Source organism: Crinia signifera, chromosome 9 (genome assembly GCF_055691185.1).
Source record: "Crinia signifera chromosome 9, ASM5569118v1, whole genome shotgun sequence".
In the NCBI taxonomy this organism is placed as follows: domain Eukaryota; kingdom Metazoa; phylum Chordata; class Amphibia; order Anura; family Myobatrachidae; genus Crinia; species Crinia signifera.
This window is the reverse complement of record NC_139225.1, coordinates 84,405,801-84,430,385: the sequence shown is the minus strand read 5'-3', so window position 1 is coordinate 84,430,385 and position 24,585 is coordinate 84,405,801. Positions and strand designations below refer to the sequence as shown.

Here is a 24,585-nt window from a genome sequence, read left to right as displayed (position 1 = left end):
TGGGATTAATGGGACACTATTTTTTTTTATTTTACAGATGGAAAATCAAAATAATTTTTCCAATATTTTACACTTACATTAATGTATAAAAACATGAAACACAGTAAAAGCTTTAATTTGCTGGAAAACACTTTCTGACTAGTCGACCATTTTGTTTTTAAACTTCAAAATCAGCCAAGTAATACCTTTTAACAACATCCAATACTTTGCTCTTAGCCAAACAGGTTTCTAATACTGTTCTACAATCTTGCCATTGGGCAACGAAACCCATATTGAGATTTGTCCAGCTCTGCAACATATTTTGGCATTTGTTCAGCCACTGTTTACACCTACATTTTTGCCAAAACGAGCCCAACGCTACATCATCTCCAAGAAGACTACTGTAGAGAGAAAAAATGCCACCACCAATATGGACGTCTCATTTATCTTTAATTTCCAAAATGTTACTTATAGCAGTGGTTCCCAAACCTTTGTGTATCACAGCATCCTAGAGTATCAGAATTTGCTTCACAGCATGCCTAGGGAAAAAGTTTCTGATATATAAACTCAGGGGAAAAAATTTACATGAAGTACATTTTGTTTATATGTCATCCTTAGGTTCAGTTATGTGGTGTGTGCAACTATTCATATTTTATGATGGAAAGCCTTTAGTACTGTTTTGCCTACTACATTGACCATAATTTGAATTGGTCCTAGACCATAAACCCAGGGCACCCCTGCAAGTACGGTGAGACAGCCCTAGTTGCCACAGCACACAGTTTGGGAACCACTGGCTTATACATTTGTGGAAATTTGTACTTATTTTACTGAGGGTAACTTTTATTCTTAAGAGTCTTATAAAGAAAAGCACTGGGCGTCTGCACACTACAAATAACCATATTCCTGGCAAGGGGCCTGATTGAGACCCTTACACAATTGTCCAAAACCCACGGATTGTGATGTTTGGACCTATGCTCAAGCCTGACGATCGCAGTTTAAGTTCCGACAGGGGGGCGGCAATGACACGTTGCGGGGTGGGATGCATCATTTTCTGGGAGTGGCCTCAGGGGAATATGTGCTATCCCCGTGCCTTATGGCAGGGGATAGCGCTTCTCCTGATCTATGACACCCGCCGAGCTGGTGTCTAGCGTGCGGTGCAGGAGGCATAGCGCAGCTACAATATTTCATAGTGCGCGCATGCCTCCTGCCTAATTTATGAATGATCAGCATCGCTGACCAGTCCGCTGCCTGCAGCTATAGACTTCGGCAGCTGCAGGCGCGATGATGCCCTATGCCCACAGCAGGGACAGCGCTGTCCCTGCTGCTGGCTCTGAGCTGGGGATAACCGGTAGAGATACATATGTAGTCACACATATATCCACCCTATATGTAGGGGATATTCAATGTCGAGCGATATTTCCGACAGGGTAAATAACGCCCGCCGCCTATTCAATGCTGCCATTTCCGACAACATTGAAGGCAGATTTCGACAAAACAGATTCGACTTTAAAACAAGTTGGCTCTGTTTTGTCAGAAACGGACGTGGATTGTCAAATTTACGCACGTTTCCTGACGAACCACGGCCAAGATTCCGACTGTCGGAACGTTCTGACAGTTGGAATCCTGGCCATGGTTACCCCCTGTATCTCTCTCCAAGCTTTGATGCATTATGTTCCTGTACCACTGATACAGCGCAAGACAAAACATAAGCGAGTGGACATTACAATAACACAACGGTGGAAGGATGAGAAGTGGTGTGTATCCTTACAGCACATAATCTAGAAGTACATCAACAATTTTCAGCTCCGAACTAGTTCAAACTATTGAAAACTAGAGAAATATTACTTGAAAGAGTAGGCAAAATACTGGAGGTGTTGGGCTTTACTGTCTGCAGAGAAAGTTGATACTAGCTGAAACACTAATCAAAAAAGGGAAGAAACGAAATCGGATGCAGCCCAGACAGCAGATCACAACACACAGTTGACAGAGGACGCTACCGGTATCATCATGGCTGCAGTGCTTACATGTGGGACACCCATCAGCAGCACTGTGCCATTATTAGGACACAACACACTGCAGCAGCCCCAAGCCCTGTTACAGCTGTGCACTGCCAGCAACAGCCCCAATGCAAGGGGGACAAGTCATATTCTGCGTTCTCATCCCGATGCATAGAGCAGACTCGGGCACAGGCCGGTCACACGCCCATCTTACGCTGACACTGTCACTGAGGAGTCGGACTGTCCTGGAGCCTGACTGGCTGTACTGCGTTACACACGTCGGTCTCATCTCTCCATACTATACTAGCCCACCCCTTATTACTACAGTGCCCCAACTCCTACACGGCCTCTCACCGCTGTGCGTGTATACGGGGGCTGCCATTTTCTCCACTCACCTTCAGACACATCGTGACAGTAGTAGCACCCACCAACAGGGAGGGAGGGCCCGTGACACTGCACAGTAATCGTGACGCGTCATTCACCCGCCCAGACCCACGTGTGTGTTGTCAAAGACTCGCCTTACTGAGCAGGGAATAATGGGTTGTTGCGTGAACTTTCTTACACTAGAAAGCGGTGTGGGCGGGCAGCAGTGGTGTCAGTAATGGCTGTAGCAGGCAGCAGTGTTGTCTGCATCCAAACCAGCTGGACCAGTACATGTCGTTTTCTTGTAAAATACGTGCTGTGGCACAGGTAGAAACATGTGCTGTGGGGATGATGTGCTAGGGCTAAATGTGCATACATAAAGATCGATTCTCTTGTACATAAGGGGTGTGCTCAAGAGTCATAGGAATTTGTCGTCATAGAGTAGTATTATATAACTTATAGGACATTAAAGGGGAAGTGTCAGACTGGGACGATAGTGGTGTGTACACATGGCACAATTAAGCATATCATTTTGACTAGTCAAAATCGCATCGGGATCGCATTGCGATCCCGATGCACACAACAAATCTAATGGTGTGTACAATCATGACTATTACAATTTAGACTATCTGAATACAATATATACAATTTAGACTATCTGCATACAATTTAGACTATATAGTGCACATCTGCACTATATAGGCTATGCAGCCAAGACTTTCTGGCTGCGATACGGGAGCGTGCATTTGGATCGCAAGGGTTAAAACCTGTGCGATCTGCATGAGATCCAGATGAGATTTTGACTATATAGTCAAAATCTCATGCACATTGTACAAGTGTGTACACCATAAGCCAGATAGGGCTGCAAGGGCTGCATTGACTATTTAGTACAGATCATACTTGCCTACTTTTGAAAATGAGTTTCAGGGAGATTGTATTTGGTAAATAATAAATAATAATAGAATTTTGCACAGTGCCCCACTGAGGGGGCGTGTCATGCTCCACCCAAAGGGCATGTCTAGTTCCATATATGGAGAGATTGTGAAAAGAGATTGTGAATGTGGCACCTAGAAGCGCGGGTGTGCACTGCTACATCTGAGAGGAATCTTTTAAACGTACTTATATACAAATGTAGATGAGCCCCAAAGCAGTTAGTAAGAGCTATTACTTGGTAATACTGGTATACTTACTATACTTGGTAAAGTGCTGGGAAATGGCGCTGATGATTCAATGTAAAATGTATCTATCTCATTCCTTTTTTCCCCAAAAATGTAACAGTGTAATGTGGGCTAGGAGAAATGAGTGAGATTGGTAGACTAATGAGGGAGAGAGGGAGATTGCTGCTATTTCATGGAGTCTCCTGCAGAATGAAGGAGGTTAGGCAACTAAAGTACAGATCTGTAATATATGGTCAAAATTGCTTGCCTGTCTTCTGGCTTGCTGTGCGATTTGATCGGTTCGCATCAGGATTGAATAGCACGGCCATTGACTGTGTGTACACACCATAAGGGTCAGTCAATAGCTGATACTGAGAATGTATTTAGGATAATGGCGCTCAACCCATCTGCCGGCGGCTTGGTCGAGTATGTCCAGACTCAGTTACAGAAGTTAAATAGTGAAGAGACAGCGCTCTAGCTCTAATGGTGAATCCCAGATATGCTATGGTAAGTGTTTCTCAAAGAGGAAGCAGCACAACAAGATATCCTTAGTACAGAACGGAAAGATACACTAATCACAAGAGACAAAAACACAGACAATGACAAAACCATCTTCACTACCCAGTATAATCAATCAGCCCACACCATCAAAAAGATTCTCAACAGACACTGGCACATACTGCAGCAAGATCCAGACCTGAAAACACACATCCAAGACAAACCCAGACTAGTGTTCAGGAAAACCCCAGATTTAAAACAAAAACTAACAAAAAAACATATAAAACCCACCTCCACCATACAAAGCACCCTGACCAACAGTAAGGGATTCTTCCACTGTGGGAGATGTTCAGGATGCAAAAGCATGAACAATATAAGTACTGAGATACAGACCTCCTGGCACTCCACTACGGTGAACAGGACGTTCCAATTTAGGTAACACATCACATGCAACTCCACAGGGGTCATTTACCTGTAGAAATGCCCCTGCAACCTAGAATACATAGATAGGACCACAAGATCATTGAGCACAAGACTTTATGAACACGTCAGAAATATCAAAAGGGGATATGAACAACACAGTGTTTCCTCCCATTTTAAAGTGCCATTGAAGCACCTAAGAAAAACTGGAGGGGGGTTACTTCGCAGATATCCTAGATAAAAGGGAAATGTTATGGATTTTTCAGCTCACACTAACGCCAAATGGGCTCAATATAGATTTTAACTTAGGGAGCATTTCCAAGTAACACAAATATAAGTTCTCATCCTTATAATAAAAATCCAGTATATCATTATACAATACAGAATATAGCCCATCTGTATTTTGCAGTAAATACAGATGGGCTATATTCTGTATTGTATAATGATATACTGCAAAATACAGACTACCAACATAAAGATATATTGTGTTCCATATACAACTAGTGTCCACTCTTAGCGTAAACACCTCCGCTATACCACTTTCTCACAACACATTATCCACCCAAACTGAATTATTGCCCATCCTTGAAGACTACCCCACTATCCACAGGCACCAGCGGGAGAAGATTAACACAGAGTGACGAGGGACGGTCGGAACGGAGAATCCTCCAGGGTATCAGTTAAGTGTGAAGTGCACCGTCAGGACCATGAGACGGGCTGGCTCCTGGCGACACTGTTGCACTTTCCTCGACCCCCAGTGGCATTTATCCACCCACCACCAGCGGGATCAGTGTGCCTATCCCAGCCCTAAGACTTTTCCACCCACTTGCGCAAAACAGACCACAGTCACCGCAGGAGGTGTAGTGGGGTTTTGGCTCACAAACCCACCTGTGCCTAGCACCCGCCCGACACGGTTGGACTCACAGCCCTCTCTCCCCCATTCTCCCAACATTCCCCAATACCCCACCAGTCTCATATGCATGTATGCATATGATTTTGCATCAAATAAATTGTTTTAATTCACCACAACTGTTTGTCCATTCAATCAGTGTCAACACAAATACACATCCTTACTCAATAGCTGATGACTGCCTGGCGGTGAAAAACAAAATCATCCAACTGCCAGGTTAGTTATTCCTTACGGACTGCCCGGCAACATTAAAGGTTTGAGTCAGGACTCATCCCCCTAAAAAAAAAAAATGAGCAGGGTCAAAAAACACCAGTTCCCCAACAGGCCAGTCTGAGTCTGAAAAGGGGTCAGTCCAATAAGGGGGTTGGATCCAATTACATGTGATCATTGATTGCAAGAAATTGCTTTACATGGGTCTATCCTATTAGCTTCGAGAAGCAGGAATGGGCTGTGTCTTATCAGTGAGTTTTTTTCAGCTGCCACAAGCAAGGGGCAAAATCCCCAATAAGCGCTGGCATTTAAGGGATGTGGCAGAAGAAGCACACAAGTTTCACTGAATTTATGTTTTCACACAAAACAAGTCTCTCTCCTTTTAATGGGAGATCTAATGAATGCTCTATTCCTGGACTTATGGCCCCCATACATCAGCAATTAATTGTGACAATCCTGAGATCTGGAGATGATTGCCACAATTAATTTTAGATGTGTGGGCTCCCCCTTTTGGCAATCCCAATCAAAAATTAATAGGGATCGCCAATCGATTGCTTAATCAGATTTTTAAACATGCTTAATAATCTGGTATTATCTGCGGAACTTTTTTATATCTGTGGGCATTCCCAATTCGTCTTCTTCATCTATTTACATTATGAACAGCTGAAATGACAATCGATTGGGCAATTTCCAGATATGAAGATGCAATCTTTAGATGGAAAAATCTGCCGATCACTGAAATAAATCTGTAATGTGTGGGCAAGTCAAATAGATTGTAGAATCCATATATCTGGCCAAAAAATCCCTGGATCTGGAAATCCATTAATTGTGATTGCTGATGTATGGGGCCCATTACCTGTAAATGTATGATTACCATCACCTGTGGTGAAACACCTCTCTTATCAAATAACCTGTGCAACACAGATGACAGTAATCAGAAATGATTAATACTGGTGGCTCCCCCCCCCCCCCCCCCCCAAAAAAAAAAAAATGAACCCTAGAATGAATTTGTGTGCATGTACATATAGGAAATATAGATTGTAAGCTCCACTGGGGCAGGGACTTATGTGAAAATTGAAATATTCTCTGTGAAGCGCAGCAGAATATGTATGCGCAGTATAAATAACTGGTAATAATAATAATCTTTTTGGTTTCTTGGTTTGTTTCTGGTACACTAGTCTGCTTTTTACAACTTCAATTTTAAGCCCTGCACAAGATACTTAACACTGTTTCAAGCCCTGTCAGACCCCTTTCTCTCCCAGGTCATTGCCTTAACGCTACACCCAAGTCTAGACTGTCTGCATTGCCTGTCACAAACCATAGGGGGAGCCTTCTGAATACTCAGCCAATCAGCAAGCTTTTAGTATGACCTAGGTTTTTCACGGCTGACCTGTGTCGTTCACAGTTATAACTCTGGCAGCAACTTGGTTAGTGGACACACAACCAGGGTTTGAGCCTTTTAAACCGCCTTCAAATCAGAATGCCGACTCGGACTGGGGTTCATGATCCTGGATCCGACCCGGCTGACATTTTCTAGCAAGAGCTTGACATAACTAAATCAGAAACTATCATTCTGCCATTCTTCTAAAGTTCTCACCTCCTCTCAAATATCCTTCAATAACAACCCAATATCATCAGAGGATAGGTGGCTGCACTGCACATACAATTTTCCTGGACAAAAACTGCTACTGAGCGTTGCTGCAGGGGGTGTAAGAAGAGTACAGTACTATAGTACTTTTTCTGTTCAGCGCTCCCGACCACACACCCATATGACATCCTTCAAAAATGGATAGCAGAATAACTCCCACAGCTGAGATGAAAAAAAATCACATGTACATAAGTATTCACAGCCTTTGCAATGAAGTTTAAAATTTAGCTCAGGTGCATCCTGTTTCCACTGGTCATCCATGAGATATTCCTACAGCTTAATTGGAGTTCACCTGTGGTAAATTCAGTTGATTGGACATGATTTGTAGAGGTACACACTTGTCTATATAATAGTGTTCCCGCTAGGCTGTTTTAGCGAGGCGCTGCGTCCTGCCCGATTTTTAAAGGGCAAAATGTGCCCTGTCCCTCTGGCAGCACCCCGCTAAACAGCCTGCCTCCTACTCTTATGGTGATACCGGGGAAGCCCGGCGCCACAGTATATAGCGTCACAGTGTCGACGGCGGCCAGGCCCGCCCCTTTTCTTGACAGCGGCGGCCAGGCCAGCCCCTTTTCATCACGGCGGCCAGGCACGCCCCTTTTGTGATGTCGGCAGCCCGGGACCACCCAGAACAGTGACGTCAGTGGGCCAGGTCCGCCCCTGTTCCTAGAAGGAACACTATATAAGCTCCAACACATGACAGTGCATGTAAGACCACAATCCAAACACGAAGTCAAAGGATTTGTCTCTAGACCTCCGAGACAGGATTGTCTTCATGAACAAATCTGGTAAAGGGTACAGAAAAATATCTGCTGCTTTGAAGGTCCCAATGAGCAAAGTGGCCTCCATCATCCATAAATTAAAGAAGTTCGGAACCACCAAGACTCTTTCTAGAGCTGGCCAGCTGTCTAATCTCAGCAATTGGGGAAGAAGGTCCCTAGTCAGGGAGGTGTCCAAAAACCCGATGGTCACTCTGTCAGAGCTACAGCATTCCTCTCTGGGGGAAAATTAGAACCTTCCACAAGGACAACCATCTCTGCAGCAGTCCACCGATTTGGCCTGTATGGTAAAGTGGCCAGACGGAAGCCACTCCTTAGTAAAAAAAACACATGGCAGCCCGCCTGGTGTTTGCCAAAATGCACCCAGTGATGGTAACGCCATGAGAAACAAAATTCTGTGGACTGATGAGGCAAAGATTGAACTCTTTGGTGTGAATGCCAGGCATCATGTTAGAAGGAAACCAGGCACCGCTCATCACCAGGTCAATACCATCTCTAGAGTGAAGCACAGTGGTGGCAGCATCATGCTCTGGGGATGTTATTAGCAGAAGGAACTGGGAGACTAGTCAGAATTGAGGGAAAGATGAATGCAGCAATGTACAGAGACATCGTAGATGAAAACCTGCTCCAGAGCGCTCTTGATCTTTAGAGTGGGGCGACGGTTCAGGACAAAGAGCCTAAGCACACAGCCAAGATATCAAAGGAGTGGCTTCAGGACAACTCTATGAATGTCCTTGAGTGGCCCAGCCAGAGCCCAGACTTGAATCCGACTGAACATCTCTGGAGTGATCTGAAATGGCTGTGCACCAATGCTTCCCATCCAACCTGATGGAGCTTGAGAGGTGCTGGAAAGAGGATTAGGTGAAATTGGCCAAAGATAGATGTGCCAAGTTTAGTTTATGGCATATTCAAAAAGACTTGAGGCTGTAATTGCTGCCAAAGGTGCATCAACAAAGTATTGAGCTAAGACTAAGAATAATTATGGCTACTTGTTTCCTAGCAGGGCGCCCACTAAGTAAATAGCTTAGTGTGCTATTCTGCGTAGGAAAATCGCATCACATCGCGTACCATCTATAGTGCTGTGCGATGTCCATGTTAACTGCACAGGAGTGCTTATACAATGAAATATTGCATAAGATCGTATGGCACCAAATGCGATATTTGATTGTACATGCCATGAGATGTGATGGGTGCTTACAATGAGATGTGATGCTATGTCATGTGATGTGTGCTTACAATTGTAAGCACCTGCACCTACGCCATTGTTTAGCGTCAACCCCATTATCCACGCCACCCCGTAGCGTGGAGAGCGGCGGCGGAACGTATCCTCTGACCTTTTCATACCCCCACTATCCATGCTGTTGTGGAGTTAATATTAGATAATGTGGCGAGTGCGAAGCGTGGCGATCGTACGCGGATAACTTTACATGTATTCCGCGTATGCTCGCCACGCTTCGGGCTTGGTGGCTCGCTGCGCTAGCCACACTATCTAAAATCAACTCCACGCCGACGTGAATAGTGGGGGGTATGAAAAGGTTGGAGGACCCATTCCACCGCCGCTCGCCACGCTTCGGGGTGGCCTGGATATTGGGCCCAGATTTCCTACGTACGCAAACGTAGTGAAATCGCATCTCATCGCATTGCATGGTACATTTTAACCGTGCAATATTTCATTGTACAAGCACCCGTGCCATGAGATGTGATGGGTGCTTACAATGAGATGTGATGTGTGCTAACAATTGTAAGCACCTGCACCTACACCATTGTTTAGCGCCAACCCCAATATCCAGGCCACCCCGAAGCATGGCGAGCGGCGGTGGAATGGGTCCTCCAACCTTTTCATACCCCCCACTATTCACGTCGGCGTGGAGTTGATTTTAGATAGTGTGGCTAGCGCAGCGAGCCACCAAGCCCGAAGCGTGGCGAGCATACGCGGAATACATGTAAAGTTATCCGCGTACGATCGCCACGCTTCGCGCTCGCCACATTATCTAATATCAACTCCACAACAGCATGGATAGTGGGGGTATGAAAAGGTCAGAGGATACGTTCCGCCGCCGCTCTCCACGCTACGGGGTGGCGTGGATAATGGGGTTGACGCTAAACAATGGCGTAGGTGCTTACAATTGTAAGCACACATCACATCACATCTCATTGTAAGCACTCATCACATCTCATGGCATGGGTGCTTGTACAATGAAATATTGCACGGTTAAAATGTACCATGCAATGCGATGAGATGCGATTTCACTACGTTTGCGTACGTAGGAAATCTGGGCGCCCTGCTAGGAAACAAGTACCAGAAACACAAAAAAGTCTTATATGGAGAGATGTAGAAGTGAGAAGTAATAGTTAAAAATGTACCACAATATTTTTTTTGTGTTTCTCACAGTGATTATTTACAGAGAATCAGTGTTACGTACTTGGCCACCCTTGGGGCTTTTTATCAGATTTTGAGATCATCATGTGATTGAAATACTTTACTGTTGAAATATTGTGCTGGAGTAATGCTAAACAAAACCAAATAAATCTAGCTAAATACAAACATACTCTTGTCTTTCGTACTGTCTGTTACATTGTTATTAATGGCAACCAGGACTATTTCTAGGGCCGGGCGAGCCATGCAGACGTAGAGGGGGCACCTGCGGCCATGGCCACTGTGTCCTTCAGACAGTATTCCATGCAGTGTAGCTGTCCACATGGAATACTGTTGAAAAATGTCCCAACCAAAATGGCATTTTGGAAGAAATATTTACTAGATGGTAAAAGAGGCACTGGCAGGAGCAAATACCATGAAATTCCTCACAATAAGCAGGTAGTGTGGCATAATTATTTGGGGCATAAATATGGTGCAAGGGACATTACTGTCTGTGTGGCGCAATATAAGAGAATATGGTGCAAGTGGCATTACTGTCTGTGTGGCGCATAATATGGTGCAAATGGTATAATTGCATGGGGTGTAATAGGCATGCACATATGTTTTATTTTTTCACTGTCTATGGGGGCAGGGTACATTTTTTATTTTGCATTCGCACTGGAGGCCAAAGTTTGCAGAAACAGCCCTGATGACAACTCAGAGTACATAGCTGTATAATCTGCAACTACTGTTAGAACAGATTTTGGTAATTAGCAGGATGCTTTCATCAAATGATCTGGTATGTTGACAATTTGTCATTTTGTATATCTTATATTTACGTTCGTAAAAAAACATTACTTACTTTATTCACTCCATTGGTTTGGGGTGAATGCATCAAACATTCACCCTCCTAATACCCCTTTCACACCTGCCTAAATTCCCGGGTTGGGTCCGGGAACAACCCGGTACTAGCGCTGGTGTGAAAGGTTCCCGGGACAAAATCCCGGGCTAATTTGCCGGCAATCCAACCCCATAGGCGAATCTAGGGGGTGGTCCGGGGGTGCACAGGACCACCCATTTGCCAATTTTGTAGCTGAGGGATGGGGCTTTCCAACGAGCCCAGCCCCGTGTCTCTAGCCCTCTGGGAACCGGAGATACGGGCAGGCAAAGCTGGAACGTTTTCCCTATAGGATAACATGGGACCCCCACCCAGTTCAACGGCTGCCAGTTCCCCCTTCTGCATCACTGAAGCTCAAGGTTGATCTCAGTCGAACCCAAATCGCTGGGCCTTCAATCTGATACCAGGCTGGATCTATATGGATTAATTGGTTCCAGGGATATTGAGGTTAAACCGTTTTTTTTATTTTTTTCATTTCTTAAATGTAATTTCATGACTGTTTATGTTCTTTGAGGGCAGATTTCTCTGGAACCAAACAGCCCAGTTTAACAGGACCTAAATCATTCAAAGCCAACTCAAAAGTTCTTCAATATGATACTGGTCTCATGTAAATGGGTCAGTTGGTTCCAAAGATATAGCTGGCTTGTTAAAGGGGGGTAGGGAGAGGGGAGTGGTTGTCTCTCCCCCTCAAACCAGAAAATGCTAGGCTGGTGTATAAAGGGTCAGCCTGGGAATGTCCCTGCATGATCCTGGGACCATATTCCCGGGTAAATCCCTGCATTTTCTGTTGTGAAAGGGGTATTATTTCAAAGGGGCATTACGGTGGGCAGCATCATGTGTAAGGGGCATTATGTGTGCAGCATCATGTGTAAGGGACATTATGTGTGCAGCATCATGTGTAATGGGTACTATGGTGCACGGCATCATGAGTAATGGGTACTATGGTGTGCGGCATCATGTGTAATGGGTACTATGGTGTGCAGCATCATGTGTAATGGGTACTATGGTGTGCGGCATCATGTGTAATGGGTACTATGGTGCCATCAAGCAAGAATCCCCTAGCAATGAGCATGTAGGTAAGCAGCACTTATGTGGCAAATATGTAATGGGCATTACGGTTTGTTATATAGTATGTAATGGGCATCATGATATGTGGCACAATGTGTAATGGGCATTATGGTGTGTGGCCTTATGTGTAATTGGCATTACGGCGTGTGTCTTTATGTGTAATGGGTATTACGGAGTTTGCTAAAATGTGTAATGGGCATTACTGTGTATGGTCTAAAGTGTAATACCACACCCCTTTTTGTGATGCCACGCCTCCTTCCCATGAGGTCACGCCCCCTTTTTGCAGCGCGGCTACGCCGCGCAAAAGGTCCCCCTGCTGTTGTGTCTAGATCTGGGACCACCCATTACCATAATTCTAGATTCGCCTATGTCCAACCCTGCTAGGTAGCAGGGTTACTCCCGGGTCCTTCCCGGACTGCTGGCTGGTGTGAAAGGTGCGGGGACATGTCCCTGCTTCCTGTGTTGCCTCTGCGGATGTCAGCTAACGCTGATTTGCTAGCAGAGCAACTTCCTGTTGTGCTGGACGCTCACAGACACGCCCAGAGGCAGCAAACAGCGTGCAGGGAGACTGAGTGCATGTGCTGTTGCGGAAAGTGCGTTTTAACCCCTGCAAGTTGGGCAAAAGTGGGTTTTAACCCCTGCAAGTCTGGCTGCCATGTCTTGGACAAACGAAGAGGTGAGGGAGATGTTAAGCATCAGAGGGGAAGAGGAGATCCGGCGCCAGATTACAGGCACTGTGAAGGATGCCCAGATATACCACAACATTGCCAAGGTCCTGGCATCGCAGGGCTTTGTCCACAGCCAGCAGCAAGTGGTGAACAAGCTGAAGGGGCTGAAGAAGCTATTCAACCGCATACATGACCGCAATCGGAATAAGAGCGGGGCTGCAAGGCAAGATTGGATCTTTTACGAGCTGTGCACAGCATGTTTTGGCAACACTGCGCTGAGTGACCCCATCAGCCTGTCATCCTCCAGCTCGGCCACTCTCTCATCAGTGGTTGATGAAGACAATCAGTCGATGGACAGTACCCAATCTGGGCCAACATCACCTGGGCCAACATCACCGATACTTGTCAAAGATGACACCGATTTAAACTCCTCCGTTAACCATGCAGATGACAGCATAACCGGCACCAGTGCAGAAACCATCCAAGAGAGTGATGTGCCTGCGACACCCCAGAAAGCTCTCCCTGTGATGCGTACCAATAGTAAGTATTTCTCCTTGCTTTAATGTCCTAAGCACTTGCATTCCAATACACAGTAATGCTGCACTATACACCACCATAACCGTCTGCCGAAAAGTTTGGTAGTGTATCAAGCAGTGCTCGAAGTGGAAATTTAGAAGTGGGGGTATGCAAAAAATAAGGATGTAATTATTCGCGCGCCAAAGGCGTGCGCGCTCGGGGCAAGGGGGCGTGGCTACTTTTAAAAGGGGCGTGGTCATGGCTAAAGTGGGCGTGGTCATGTCCCCAGGCACCCTGACCCCGGCCCAGCACCCGATGCAGCTCATCTCACATGGTGGCTTGGTGGGCTGCTGGCATATAAATAAGTATATTTAATAAATAAATGGTTGTCTCTTTGCTGCAGGGATAGGGAGACAGGGGTTGGCTGGGGTTCACAGATCTACGCCGGTGCTGTGTACCCTCCAGGGAACGCTAGTGTGGGACCCAGCTACACAGGATGGCCGGCAAGTACTGGGTCCCACGGCTGCTGGGCTCTGTAGTGCTGGACTCGGCAGTGCTCCACTCTGTAGCGCTGGACTCTGTAGTGCCCCACTCTGTAACACTGGGCTCTGTGAGGGGCTGTACTTACAGCCCCTCACAGAGCCCAGTGTTACAGAGTGGGGCACTACAGAGCCCAGCCTTACAGAGTCCTACAGCCCCTCACAAAGCCAAGTGTTCCAGAGTGGGGCACTACAGAGCCCAGCCCTACAGAGTCCTACAGCCCCTCACAGAGCCCAGTGTTACAGAGTGGGGCACTACAGAGCCCAGCCCTACAGAGTCCTACAGCCCCTCACAGAGCCCAGTGTTACAGAGTGGGGCACTACAGAGCCCAGCCCTACAGAATCCAGCGCTACAGAGTGGAGCACTACAGAGCCCAGCACTGCCGAGTCCAGCACTACAGAGAGAGCCAGCCATGTGTGCAGGCGCTCTCTCTCTCTCTCTGCTTGACAGGCGCTGCTGCACTGCGCCTCCCCGCTCCCGACGCCCGCTGTGTGTAGAGGTCAGCGGGGGTCACAGCCTCCTGTGCAAACGGCAGGTCGGGCGATGCTGCACTGCGCCTCCTGTCTGACTCACCCGGCTGGAGGTCGGCGGGGGTCACGGTGACGCGCGGCCTTCTTCCTCTTCGCTCCCGTGCCGTCACTCACCGCTCTCTCTTCTCCGGCTGGCTGCGGGGTTCCAATCAAGGTGGCTGGACCCATGCTTCTCCTCCTCACCTTCCTGCCGCACGCTGCCCTCTTCCCCTCACGTGAGTCCTAAGCTTCCTCCTTCTTTTGCCTCCCCCAATCGTTGGCAGCTCTGGGCTGTCAATTAATGCTCGCCCCTGCCTCCGGCCCCATTAACCCGGTCAGGGCTGGGCCTGCTGTGCTATGCATATAGTAATAGCAGTGTGCAGACGCTAGTCTGCACACTCCTATTACTTACAAAAAAAAAAAAAATGACTGACAGTGGAGAAGTGGCGGTATGGTATACCGTTGTATACCGCCCCACTTCGACCACTGGTATCAAGTGTATGTGGGAGTAGGCCACAAACACATACGATCACACCACTGCTTTTTCTGATGCCTTTTTCTCCTACGGAAACGCAAAGTCACCAAAGTAGAGCTCGCAGTACGGGAAATGACCAGGGTGCTCTGTGAAGAACTGCGCGACATGGACAACAACATGCAGTGACAGGAGGATCCCCGGCAACTCTGTTTCATCGAGGCGGAAAGAGAGCTGCAGCAGACCTTCATAACGCAGATAATGGGACACCAAGAGCGCAGCTTGCACAACTACCAAGACCGTCAATTCCAGTTCCTGGAACACATCCTACCTCGGTTTGTGGGTAACAACATGCACCCAGCTAACCAAGGCCCTACTGCCCCTGAGCATAGCTGCCCGCTGTATTCCAGAGGTCCATACTATGACCCTCCTAACCCGCCACCATCCTTACCTGAATACCCTGTATACAGGCAATTGCAATAGGCAGTTTAAAATTGTCTTGCTGTTGTAAGGGCACATTTTTCATTTAGGTAGGGGGGCGGGGGTAAGTTGGGTTTTTAGGGTGTTATTTTATTTATATGCAGACAGTTGGACACTTTATATGCCTGTGCACTTAACAGGTTTGTTGATTACAATGGCCGACCGATGTTTGCCGAGCACTTTTCAAGTTTACAAAAATGTTGGCCTGTTTCATAAGGTCAATATGTTCGTGTTTAGGGGGCGGGGTGGGGGGGATGTTTAATGTGTGTAAGGGGGGGTGGGGGGATGTTTGATGCTTGTGGGGGGCGGGGGTGGGGGGGTTGTTTGATTTGTGTAATAATGTGCCTTTATATTTCAGGTTGTATTTATCTTGTACTTTTGTGCCTAGAAATAGGCAATGTTTTATACTTTTATATGCCTTTTCATTTGTTTTCTTGAAGTAAACAAAAGGTTAAAACACTAAAAATGTTTTGTGTCTAATTTTTAATAATCAATGATGTAATTTGGGCCTAAAAAAGGCCATTTTCAATGATAAATGCAGGGTCAAGCCGGGTTTGGTGTAATACCCCGTTCTCACTGACGCAAAAACCCGGGTATTTGCCAGGGCAAGCAGTAATTTCCTGTGTCCTGTCTCCGTGTGAAAGGGTCTTTGTGAAATTCCCGGGTGTTACGCCCTGGGAATTAGACACAGGTTTTTTGCAGGGTTTTTCCTGGGTAATGCATGGGTGTACGGCAGTGTGAACAGCACAGACCCGTGTTTTTCACACATGATGCCAAAAAACAAGCTCATTGGGGGATGTAATCATGTGATATGTGACAGCCAGCCAATAAAAGCTGTTTTTTAAACAGCCAATCACAGCAATTTGTATACATTTCCCAACACCCAATCAAATTCCACACACTTGTTGGAAGGCAGACCATGGAAAGCAGTGTGAAAGGGGCAGACACAGGAAATTCCTGGGTCTGAAGTGCAGTATGAAGGGGGTCTGTTGAGCTGACAAGCTCTGTGCCCTGCCAAAAATCCGGCAAGAAAAACCCGGGATTTTGCAGGGGCGGCAATGAGAACATGGTATGAAAGGTACCGACCCAGGTTGTCCCTGCTTCAAAAGCATGTGTGAATGGGTCCTAACCCGGGAATGTCCCTGCTTGTCCCGGGAATGTAATTCCCGGGTTTGTCCCTGCATTTCTGGTGTGAAAGGGGTATAACACTACAACATAAGGGCAGCACAGATGGTGTAATGGTTAGGCATTACTGCCTCACAGCATTGAGGTCATAGGTTTGATTCCCACCATGGCCCTAACTGTGCAGAGTTTGTATGTTCTCTCTGCACTTGTGTGTGTTTCCACAATCCAAAAATATACTGGTAGGGTAAATTGGCTCCCAACAAAAATGAACCCTAGAATGTATGTATGTGTGTGCGTGTACATGTGGTAAGGAATATAGATTGTAAGCTCCATGGAGCAAGGACAAGTGTGTTTATATATACTTTGTAAAGCGCTACAGAATAAGTGTGCATTATTTAAATAACTTATAATAAATCACACACACACACAGCTAATTGAATTCCTATTAATATACAGCAAAATAGAACGCAAACACATTGGGTAGCTCTATAACAGACCTCCCAAAAGAGCAAACCTAACATCTATTCCTTAACCCTTTGAGTGCCAGCATTGCTGTGAGCGATCCTCAAAATATCCACTTAAAATGCCCGAGTCGCCCACAGACACTGTTCTTTTAGAATAAATAAATACAAATATAGCCAAGTTAATTGATTAAAGTTTAGTTAAATATTGCACCAAAAAAAAAAAGAACAGTCGCTGTGAGCGGCGCTGGCATTTTTAACAAATCGTTTGAGGATCTCTCACAGCAACGCTGGCACTCAATGGGTTAATAAAAAAAAAAAACCCCCGTTTCCTTGGCAATTTTCACACCTATTTTGTCAAATTCCCTTGGCACTCAAAGGGTTAAAGATCATGACATAGCCAGATTAACAGTATATATTTATTAATGAAAATATCTCAGCTGTGTATTTGGGGAAACTCACAAGGACAGCAATAGCGATGATCTCCCTCCCTGTCATTTAAGAAGAGCTTTTAACGTTTGTGATCATTAAATCCACACCCAAACATACATACAGTCTATCATGTAGTGGGACTTGTCAAAAAGTGCAAAAGTGTAAAAACCGGACCCGGACTTGACATCAAAATCTGCAGTCCGGAGCTTGTAGGGTCTGGTCCGGGGGGTGTCCTGTTCAGGGGGGGGGGTCTTGTCCGGGGGGTCCCTGTGATAGCTATCACCAGGGACATGGGGGAGGGGAGATTACAGCCTCCCCGTGTGGTCCGGACCGCCCGGTTTTTGCTACATGCCCGGACCATACAGGGAGACTTTATTCTACCCCCCCTCCTCTACCTGGTGACAGGTGTGACAGGCAGCCCCCCCGGACAGGACACCCCAGGACAGGACACCCCCCGGACAGGACACCCCCCGGACCGGACGCTACAAGCTCCAAACTGCAGAGTTTGATGTCTGGTCCGGCAGTCCAGGGGTTTTGTCCTGGTCTGGGTTTTACCCATACCCTTATTTTAATGTTTCAATGTCCATGAACTTCAAGAAATGTACCTGTGACAGGAGTTATAAATATTTGCATAAAAAAGGTTCCTTGTGTGGGATTATCATCATTAAAAGGAGAGTCCCAGGTGCTGTTTTTAGCTGATATTATAGAACATAAAGTAGAGCTCTGGACTGCAGATTGTGATGTCCTGTCCGGCGGTTCGGAGTGTAGTCCGGTCCGGTTTTTACATAGTCCCTGTACACAATAAACAGGGTATGCTAATAATCCTACATTACCAGATACACACCAAACTAATCAGAAAATACATGATGTGGGTATCCCAGTCAGCTAAGGGCGTTCAGCTAATCGTATTTACTAAACAGATTCCTGTAAAATGGTTCCATGCTGAACACTAATACACTGCAATTTGCATATAAAACTACGTCCATAGGTAGCACCTGCGAATCATTGCTGTACTTAACATTCTGCAATTACAGAAATGACTGAATATTGCTCAGCTATTACTAGCACCTTGTAGGAAAGCAATCCAACATACAATAAGTACTTGGTAAGAGAAGGTAACTGATGGGGTGATCTGATAATACTCGCTAGGCACCCTGCATACAGGTACTGTATGACTAGCGCTTTATGCTCAGCCAACGCAGTACATAAGCCCAGCTAATTGGTTACACACACACACATCACTTACATTGCACAAGCAAGCAGACCAGAAGAACTTGTTCCCTATTATGGAGAACAGGAAGCCATGTACTAAATTTGTTCCTTTACCTGGAAGTAGAAATTATTTCTCACACAGATGGATTTCCTGCTATAGAGATGTAAACTGTGAATCACGCACTGCCATCTAATGGTTGTGCAGAAGGATGACAGGTCTCTGGTTGCACCAAAAAAACGAACAAGCAAAAAAAAAAAAAAACATTGTACATGTTATGGTTAGTAATAATTACATTTGTATGTAGTTTCTTATTAAACAGAGAACACTGAGGGTTCATCTGTATAATTATAGCCATACCTCCCAACTTTTGGAGGTGCCTGGTCGGGACAGGGTGCGCGCCGTGATTTTTCGGGGGGCGTGGCCTATCGGGAAGGGGGCGTGGTCTATAATCGCGGTACTGCCGCGAGGCCACGCCCCCATTTTCGCTGCTCGTCGGCGCTGAATAGACGCTGTGCGCATGCGCACAGCGTCTATTCTTGGCAGGCTGGGGGGGGCTCCCAACTGTCCCCCCCACCACCACCACCGCGGGACAATGGCGGCCCCGGGCGGGACGCGGGAACGTCCCCGAATATCGGGACTTTCCCGCGGAAATCGGGACAGTTGGGAGGTATGTTATAGCGGCTGTGCCCAGAAGTACATTTCTGTTGGGCAATATGCTAGCGGGGTGGTAAATAAGAATGTCAATATTGTATGGAAAGTTTAAACAAAATACTACAAATGAAGAAAAAGGAACATTAGATTACTGGGTACTTGTTTCCAAGCACGGAGCCCATCGCATACCATCGCATGCCTTATTTAGTGGAATGCGATGGGACCCGATTTTCGGGTCCTAAGAGCCGCACTGTACAATTTTAAAATTGCATCGCATGCCATTAAAATGGAATGCGATGCGATGGATGCGATCAAAACGATGATTTAATTGTACATGCACCCTGATGGGTGATTAGTATGTTATATGCACCCCATCGCCACTATTAATCTGCGAGGGGCGGCGGTACGCGTCCTCCGACCTTTTCATAGCCCCACTATCCACGCCGGTGTGGAGTTGATTATAGATAGTGTGGCGAGCGCAGCGAGCCACCGAGCCCGAAGTGTGGCGAGTGCAGCGGAATACATGTGAAGTTATCCACGTCCCCTTGCTGCGCTCGCCACACTTCGGGTTGGCGTTAATAGTGGCGGTGCCGTTAACAATGAGCGTGCATATAACATACTAATCACCCATCAGGGTGATTGTACAATGAAATCATCGTTTTGATCTCATCAATCGCATGCGATGCGATCCAAACGATGTAATAAGATAAAATTGTGGGCGCCGTGCTAGGAAACAAGTACCGATTATTGCTGCAGTAAGGAAAGTAGATGGGTATATTAAAAAAATAAGCAGTGAGCATCATAAAAATAGTTGATATTTACTTTCATTTAACCACCTTATTTATATATTTTGAAGTGCTGGGACAGACTTCACGGCAGGGTTGGACTGGCCCACATCCTCCTCCATGGAGCATGTTCCAAACTGTGCACATGAATTATACCTAATACATATACTTACTATACGATCCCTTTTACTGGGACACCATACCTCTCAACATTATAAACAGATGTAGAGGGGCTCCCATGCGCAGGCAAAGTGGCATGGCCTCTGCAATAGGTGGCATGGCCTCACGCGAATGCCGTGACCATGAGCCACACCCTGTTTCCGTCACCCGTGAATGTGTTTCATAATAAATTCAGAACGGACCCATTGTACAATTCAGAGCAGTTGCTCAGAAAGCTCCTGCTTATCTCCTGCATGTGTGGCTGCGGGAAGATGATCAGGGCCGAGGGACTGCGGATGCCACAGACCCGCCGCAGAACGTGCCGCTGAACCCGCTGCCGCCATCCCTGTGCCCCCTCCCCCACCAGCAGGAGCACCCATTGCCATCGCCACCCCCACCTTACCTCTCCTCTCGGCGTCAGCGGGGCGGCAGCGCGGCATTGGGATGGAGATGTTAAATAAAAAATGACAAATTTCAAAATGGCCGTGGCCAGCCAATCACGGCTTGCTGCGTCATTGCCCCACCCCCTAGAGCTGGCTATATTAGCCAGCTCGAGACCTGGTAGGGGCAGTCAGTCCGACAGCGGAGGAGAAGAGCTCCTGAAGTCCTGTGAGGTGCGGCCAATGCAAAAGAGCTTAAAAGGCCGCCGCCCCTTGGTGATGAACATAGATGAAAATGCAGAAGTCCTGGGAGGCGGTGGCCATGCAAAAGAGCTTAGGGGGCCGCCGCCCCCAGGTGCAGACACCGCAGAAGCCCTGGGGGGGGGGGGGGGCAGGAACCCCCTGGGTGAAAACAAGATGCAGTTTAATAAAATACGTATTAACCTGTGTTTGTGTTTTTATTAAATAAAACATTTAAAACCTGTGTTTGTGGTTTTATTTTAATATTTCCTTTACAGGGGGGCTATAGGTACCGGCGGGCCTTTAATGCCCCACATGCTGGTACCTGTGGTTCTCCCAAGTGCCATCATGTTGGGTAGGCTTGCTGACCCCTGTAAGACAATATTACTGTTAAACAAGCTATCAACCCTGCACCCACCGCCTAGGGCTAGGGATAGCCCAGGGCTTCAGCCCAGGCCTGGAGTGCCCTGGAGAGGGGGGACCCCCTTATTTGGGGGGTTCCCACCTCCCCAAAAACTCCCAGCCTGCGCTGACTAGTTAGGGTGGGTAATGCTTTGGCCACGGGACCCCATCAAGCATGTCCCCTGGCTATGGCGTTGCACCCCCTGCTAGTGGAGCCTGGTGCTAATCCCCAAAATACGGGGGACCCCTATTCTTTTTGTCCCCCATATTTTGGAAACCAGGGCCAACTCAAGAGCCTGGTGCTGGTCCCCAAAATCCGGGGGACCCCACTCACTTTGTCCTCCGTATTTTGGGAAACAGGACCACTCAAAAAGCCCAGGGCTGGTCATGTCTGGGGGGGGGGACCCCATGCCATTTTTTTATTATACAAAATGATTGTCTGTATGACTGAGAGGACGAGACGCTGGACCCCGGACTTAGTATGTATTTTTTTATGTCAATACCCACTGTACCACCAACGTTTAAAAGTTTTCATATGGGGGGGGGGGGTTTCTGGGGGAACCACTACCACTAGCCACCATGATTAAACTTTTTTTTGTGGGGGGGTCCACCAGCCACCAATGATTAAACTCGTTGTTTTTTTTTGGGGGGGGGGGGGGGGGCATACTAGGGGAGGTGAAAGAACACTTATTAAAGAAGACATTATTTATGTGGTAGATGTCTATACCATATAACATTAGTTTTGTGATGAAGTGCAGTGTTTTACTTCACTTTATGTGACAGTTGTGACAGATTTGAAATCTCCCGTGCTGAATCTCCCATTATGAATCTCTGACACAAATCTCTCTGTATGTGGCTCATTATCTGAATGAGTGAAATCTCTTGTGCTGAATCTCCAGTTATGTATCTCTGGCACACATCTCTGCGTATGTAGGGCCCTTTAGTGACGGCACTGCAGCAGCAGACCAGATGATCTCCAGGACCCCCGGAGTGACAAAATGGTGGTTCGGCCACCTTTCCTGCGAACCCATGCCCCCTTCTTCCTGGCACGACCATTTCATGTGAACATTTTTTCATGTTCATAGGCCCTTTTTTATATATAGATGTAAGCCCCAGAAAAGAATGGGTTAATCCAGCCCTAACAGGCGCGCTCCAGGGCGTGGGGGCTTAAACTGCCCGGCTGGCAGCCAGTGATTGACAGGCCAGCAGGACCTCTGATTGGAGGGGAGAGGGAGGAAGAGGAGGCCCGGAAGGAGAGAGGAAGGGCAGGATGAGTGAACTTACGTGTGTCCCGGTGGGGAGGCAAGGGGAAGGAGAACAGAGCGGCAGCGTGTGACTGGCGGCACAGAGAGAAGTGCCCGCCGCTGCCGGAGAAGAGGATGGAGAGGCGCTGACGTCAGAGGAGTGACGCAAGGTGACCCCCGCCGACCCGGAGGAGAGGGACGGAGACACGGTGGGGAGAGACAGCCGTACAGAGCCGGAGAGGGAGCGCGGAGAGGTCTGTGACCCCTGCTGACCTCCCTGTCCATTAGCCCCACCGGCCACGCACCGAGAGGGGAATAGAGAGAGGGAAGAATCCCTCAGTGTCCGGCACTCACCAGCCGCATACACAGCGTGGCAGTAGCCGGGACCCCCACTGACCCCACTTCATAGCAGCCCAGGCCATCAGCAGAGGCCCCTTGAGAGAGGCCCAGGCCACCAGCAGCCCAGACCACCAGCAGAGGCCCTGGAGAGAGTGTCCCAGGCCACCAGCAGCCCAGGCCACCAGTAGCACCAGGCCACCAGCAGAGGCCCATTGAGAGCCGCACCAGACCACCAGCAGACCCCCCACCAGGTGCCCGTATCGTACCAGAGGGAGAAAGGAGTGCAGCGGGGAGAACTGCAGAGCCCAGCAGTAATTGCAGCCCAGCCAGAGGACCCAACAGCACCCGGGGTGCAGTGTAGCGGAGTGTGGCAACGCCTGGTGCCCACACTAGCAATCCCGTCGGGGTGCACTGCGACCGGTGAATGTCTGCCCATACCCAGCGGGAGCTGGCACCGTGCCACAGTACGAGAAGACTCCAGACCGTGAACCGGAGGAGACTAGTGGGACCGATTCCAGCCGTACCAAGTGAGGTAAAGCCCCTTCCGGTGCCTACATATATATATATATATATATATATATATATATAGCACTCAGGTGAGCAGGTAACAAATGCTGGTTGGCTCTACATCAGTCACTTTATCTTGCACTAGCAATAGGCCCTTTAATATGTAGCACCCTAACCCTCCCTCCCTGCAGCCTAACCCTATCCCTCCCCCGCAGCCTATCCCTCCCCCGCAGCCTAACCCTCCCCCGCAGCCTAACCCTCCCCCGCAGCCAAGTCCCAAGTCCCGCACTAGTGCCTAAACCTAACTGCCGACCTGTCCCTGGCCTAAAGGTGCCCATACATGGTGCGATGATCGCACCCTTATGGGCTGGATCGCATCGCAATTAGAAATCTGGTGTTGATGTACTCATTGATGTCCGCATTCCGGCGCCGTCTCCTCATGGTAGTCGGGATGCCAGCGTCACTAGTACACATTCCGATGACATGATGATCACAGAAAGCAGTGAAAACCAAGAAATTAATTTAACCCTTTGAGGGACAGTTTCCAAGTCTAAAAATTCACTTTGATTCCAATCTCAGTAATTGTAGAGGTCTATCTCCACCCCTTAAGTTTGGCAGAATGTGATCTATAATCCTATACCTGACAACCACGTGGCACTTGTGATGGGAGTTGGGATGATTCACTGGAGATGTCACCATGTTCCACTGCTCTATTAAGGCACATAGACAATTCACTACTGAACGCTCCAGTAGGGTCACCTTCAAGAATTTTATAAACAGAGGTATCTGAGAGTTTTCTCTCAATCTTATTTTTATAGGTGCTCAGATATTACCCTGCCAAGAGTCATCAGCAAACTGACCTTACTCTCAGAGGATATATGGCAGCACATTGTACTGACATAGAGAATAGAGCAATAAACACTGGAAAGAAGGGCAGAGGTATTAAGAAGTGATAAAGTGGAAGGTGATAATGCTGCAGCCAGTCAGCTCCTAACTGTAATGGACAGTTAAGAGCTGATTGGCTGGTAACTTATCACCTTCTACTTCAGTGTTTTTCAACCTCTGTGCCGTGGCACACTACTGTGCCTTGAGCTGTTCTCAAGTGTGCCCCCAGATCTAGAGATGCCCAAACCAGTTTACAGCCACCACCAGTTCAACTGTTATTTACTGGTCTCTTTTTTT

General features: G+C 47.4%; 1 protein-coding gene across 6 annotated transcripts in view; it reads right to left on the bottom strand.

Moving 5' to 3' along the window:
• Positions 1 to 18,898, bottom strand: part of XIAP (X-linked inhibitor of apoptosis) — a 40,081-nt gene extending 21,183 nt beyond the window's left edge. The window contains exon 1 of one of the 6 annotated variants that reach the window (XM_083159330.1): positions 18,810 to 18,898. Coding sequence is in view for 2 of the 6 variants with exons in the window: in XM_083159325.1 (XP_083015451.1) it covers positions 18,089 to 18,116 (28 nt within the window). In the remaining 4 variants the exon portion in view is untranslated. Of the gene's footprint in view, positions 1 to 2,190; positions 2,213 to 2,330; positions 2,529 to 18,088; positions 18,132 to 18,729 lie in introns of those variants that run through there. The other 5 variants (XM_083159328.1, XM_083159325.1, XM_083159329.1 and 2 more) reach the window with 5 other exon arrangements.
• Positions 18,899 to 24,585: the final 5,687 nt, after the last annotated feature.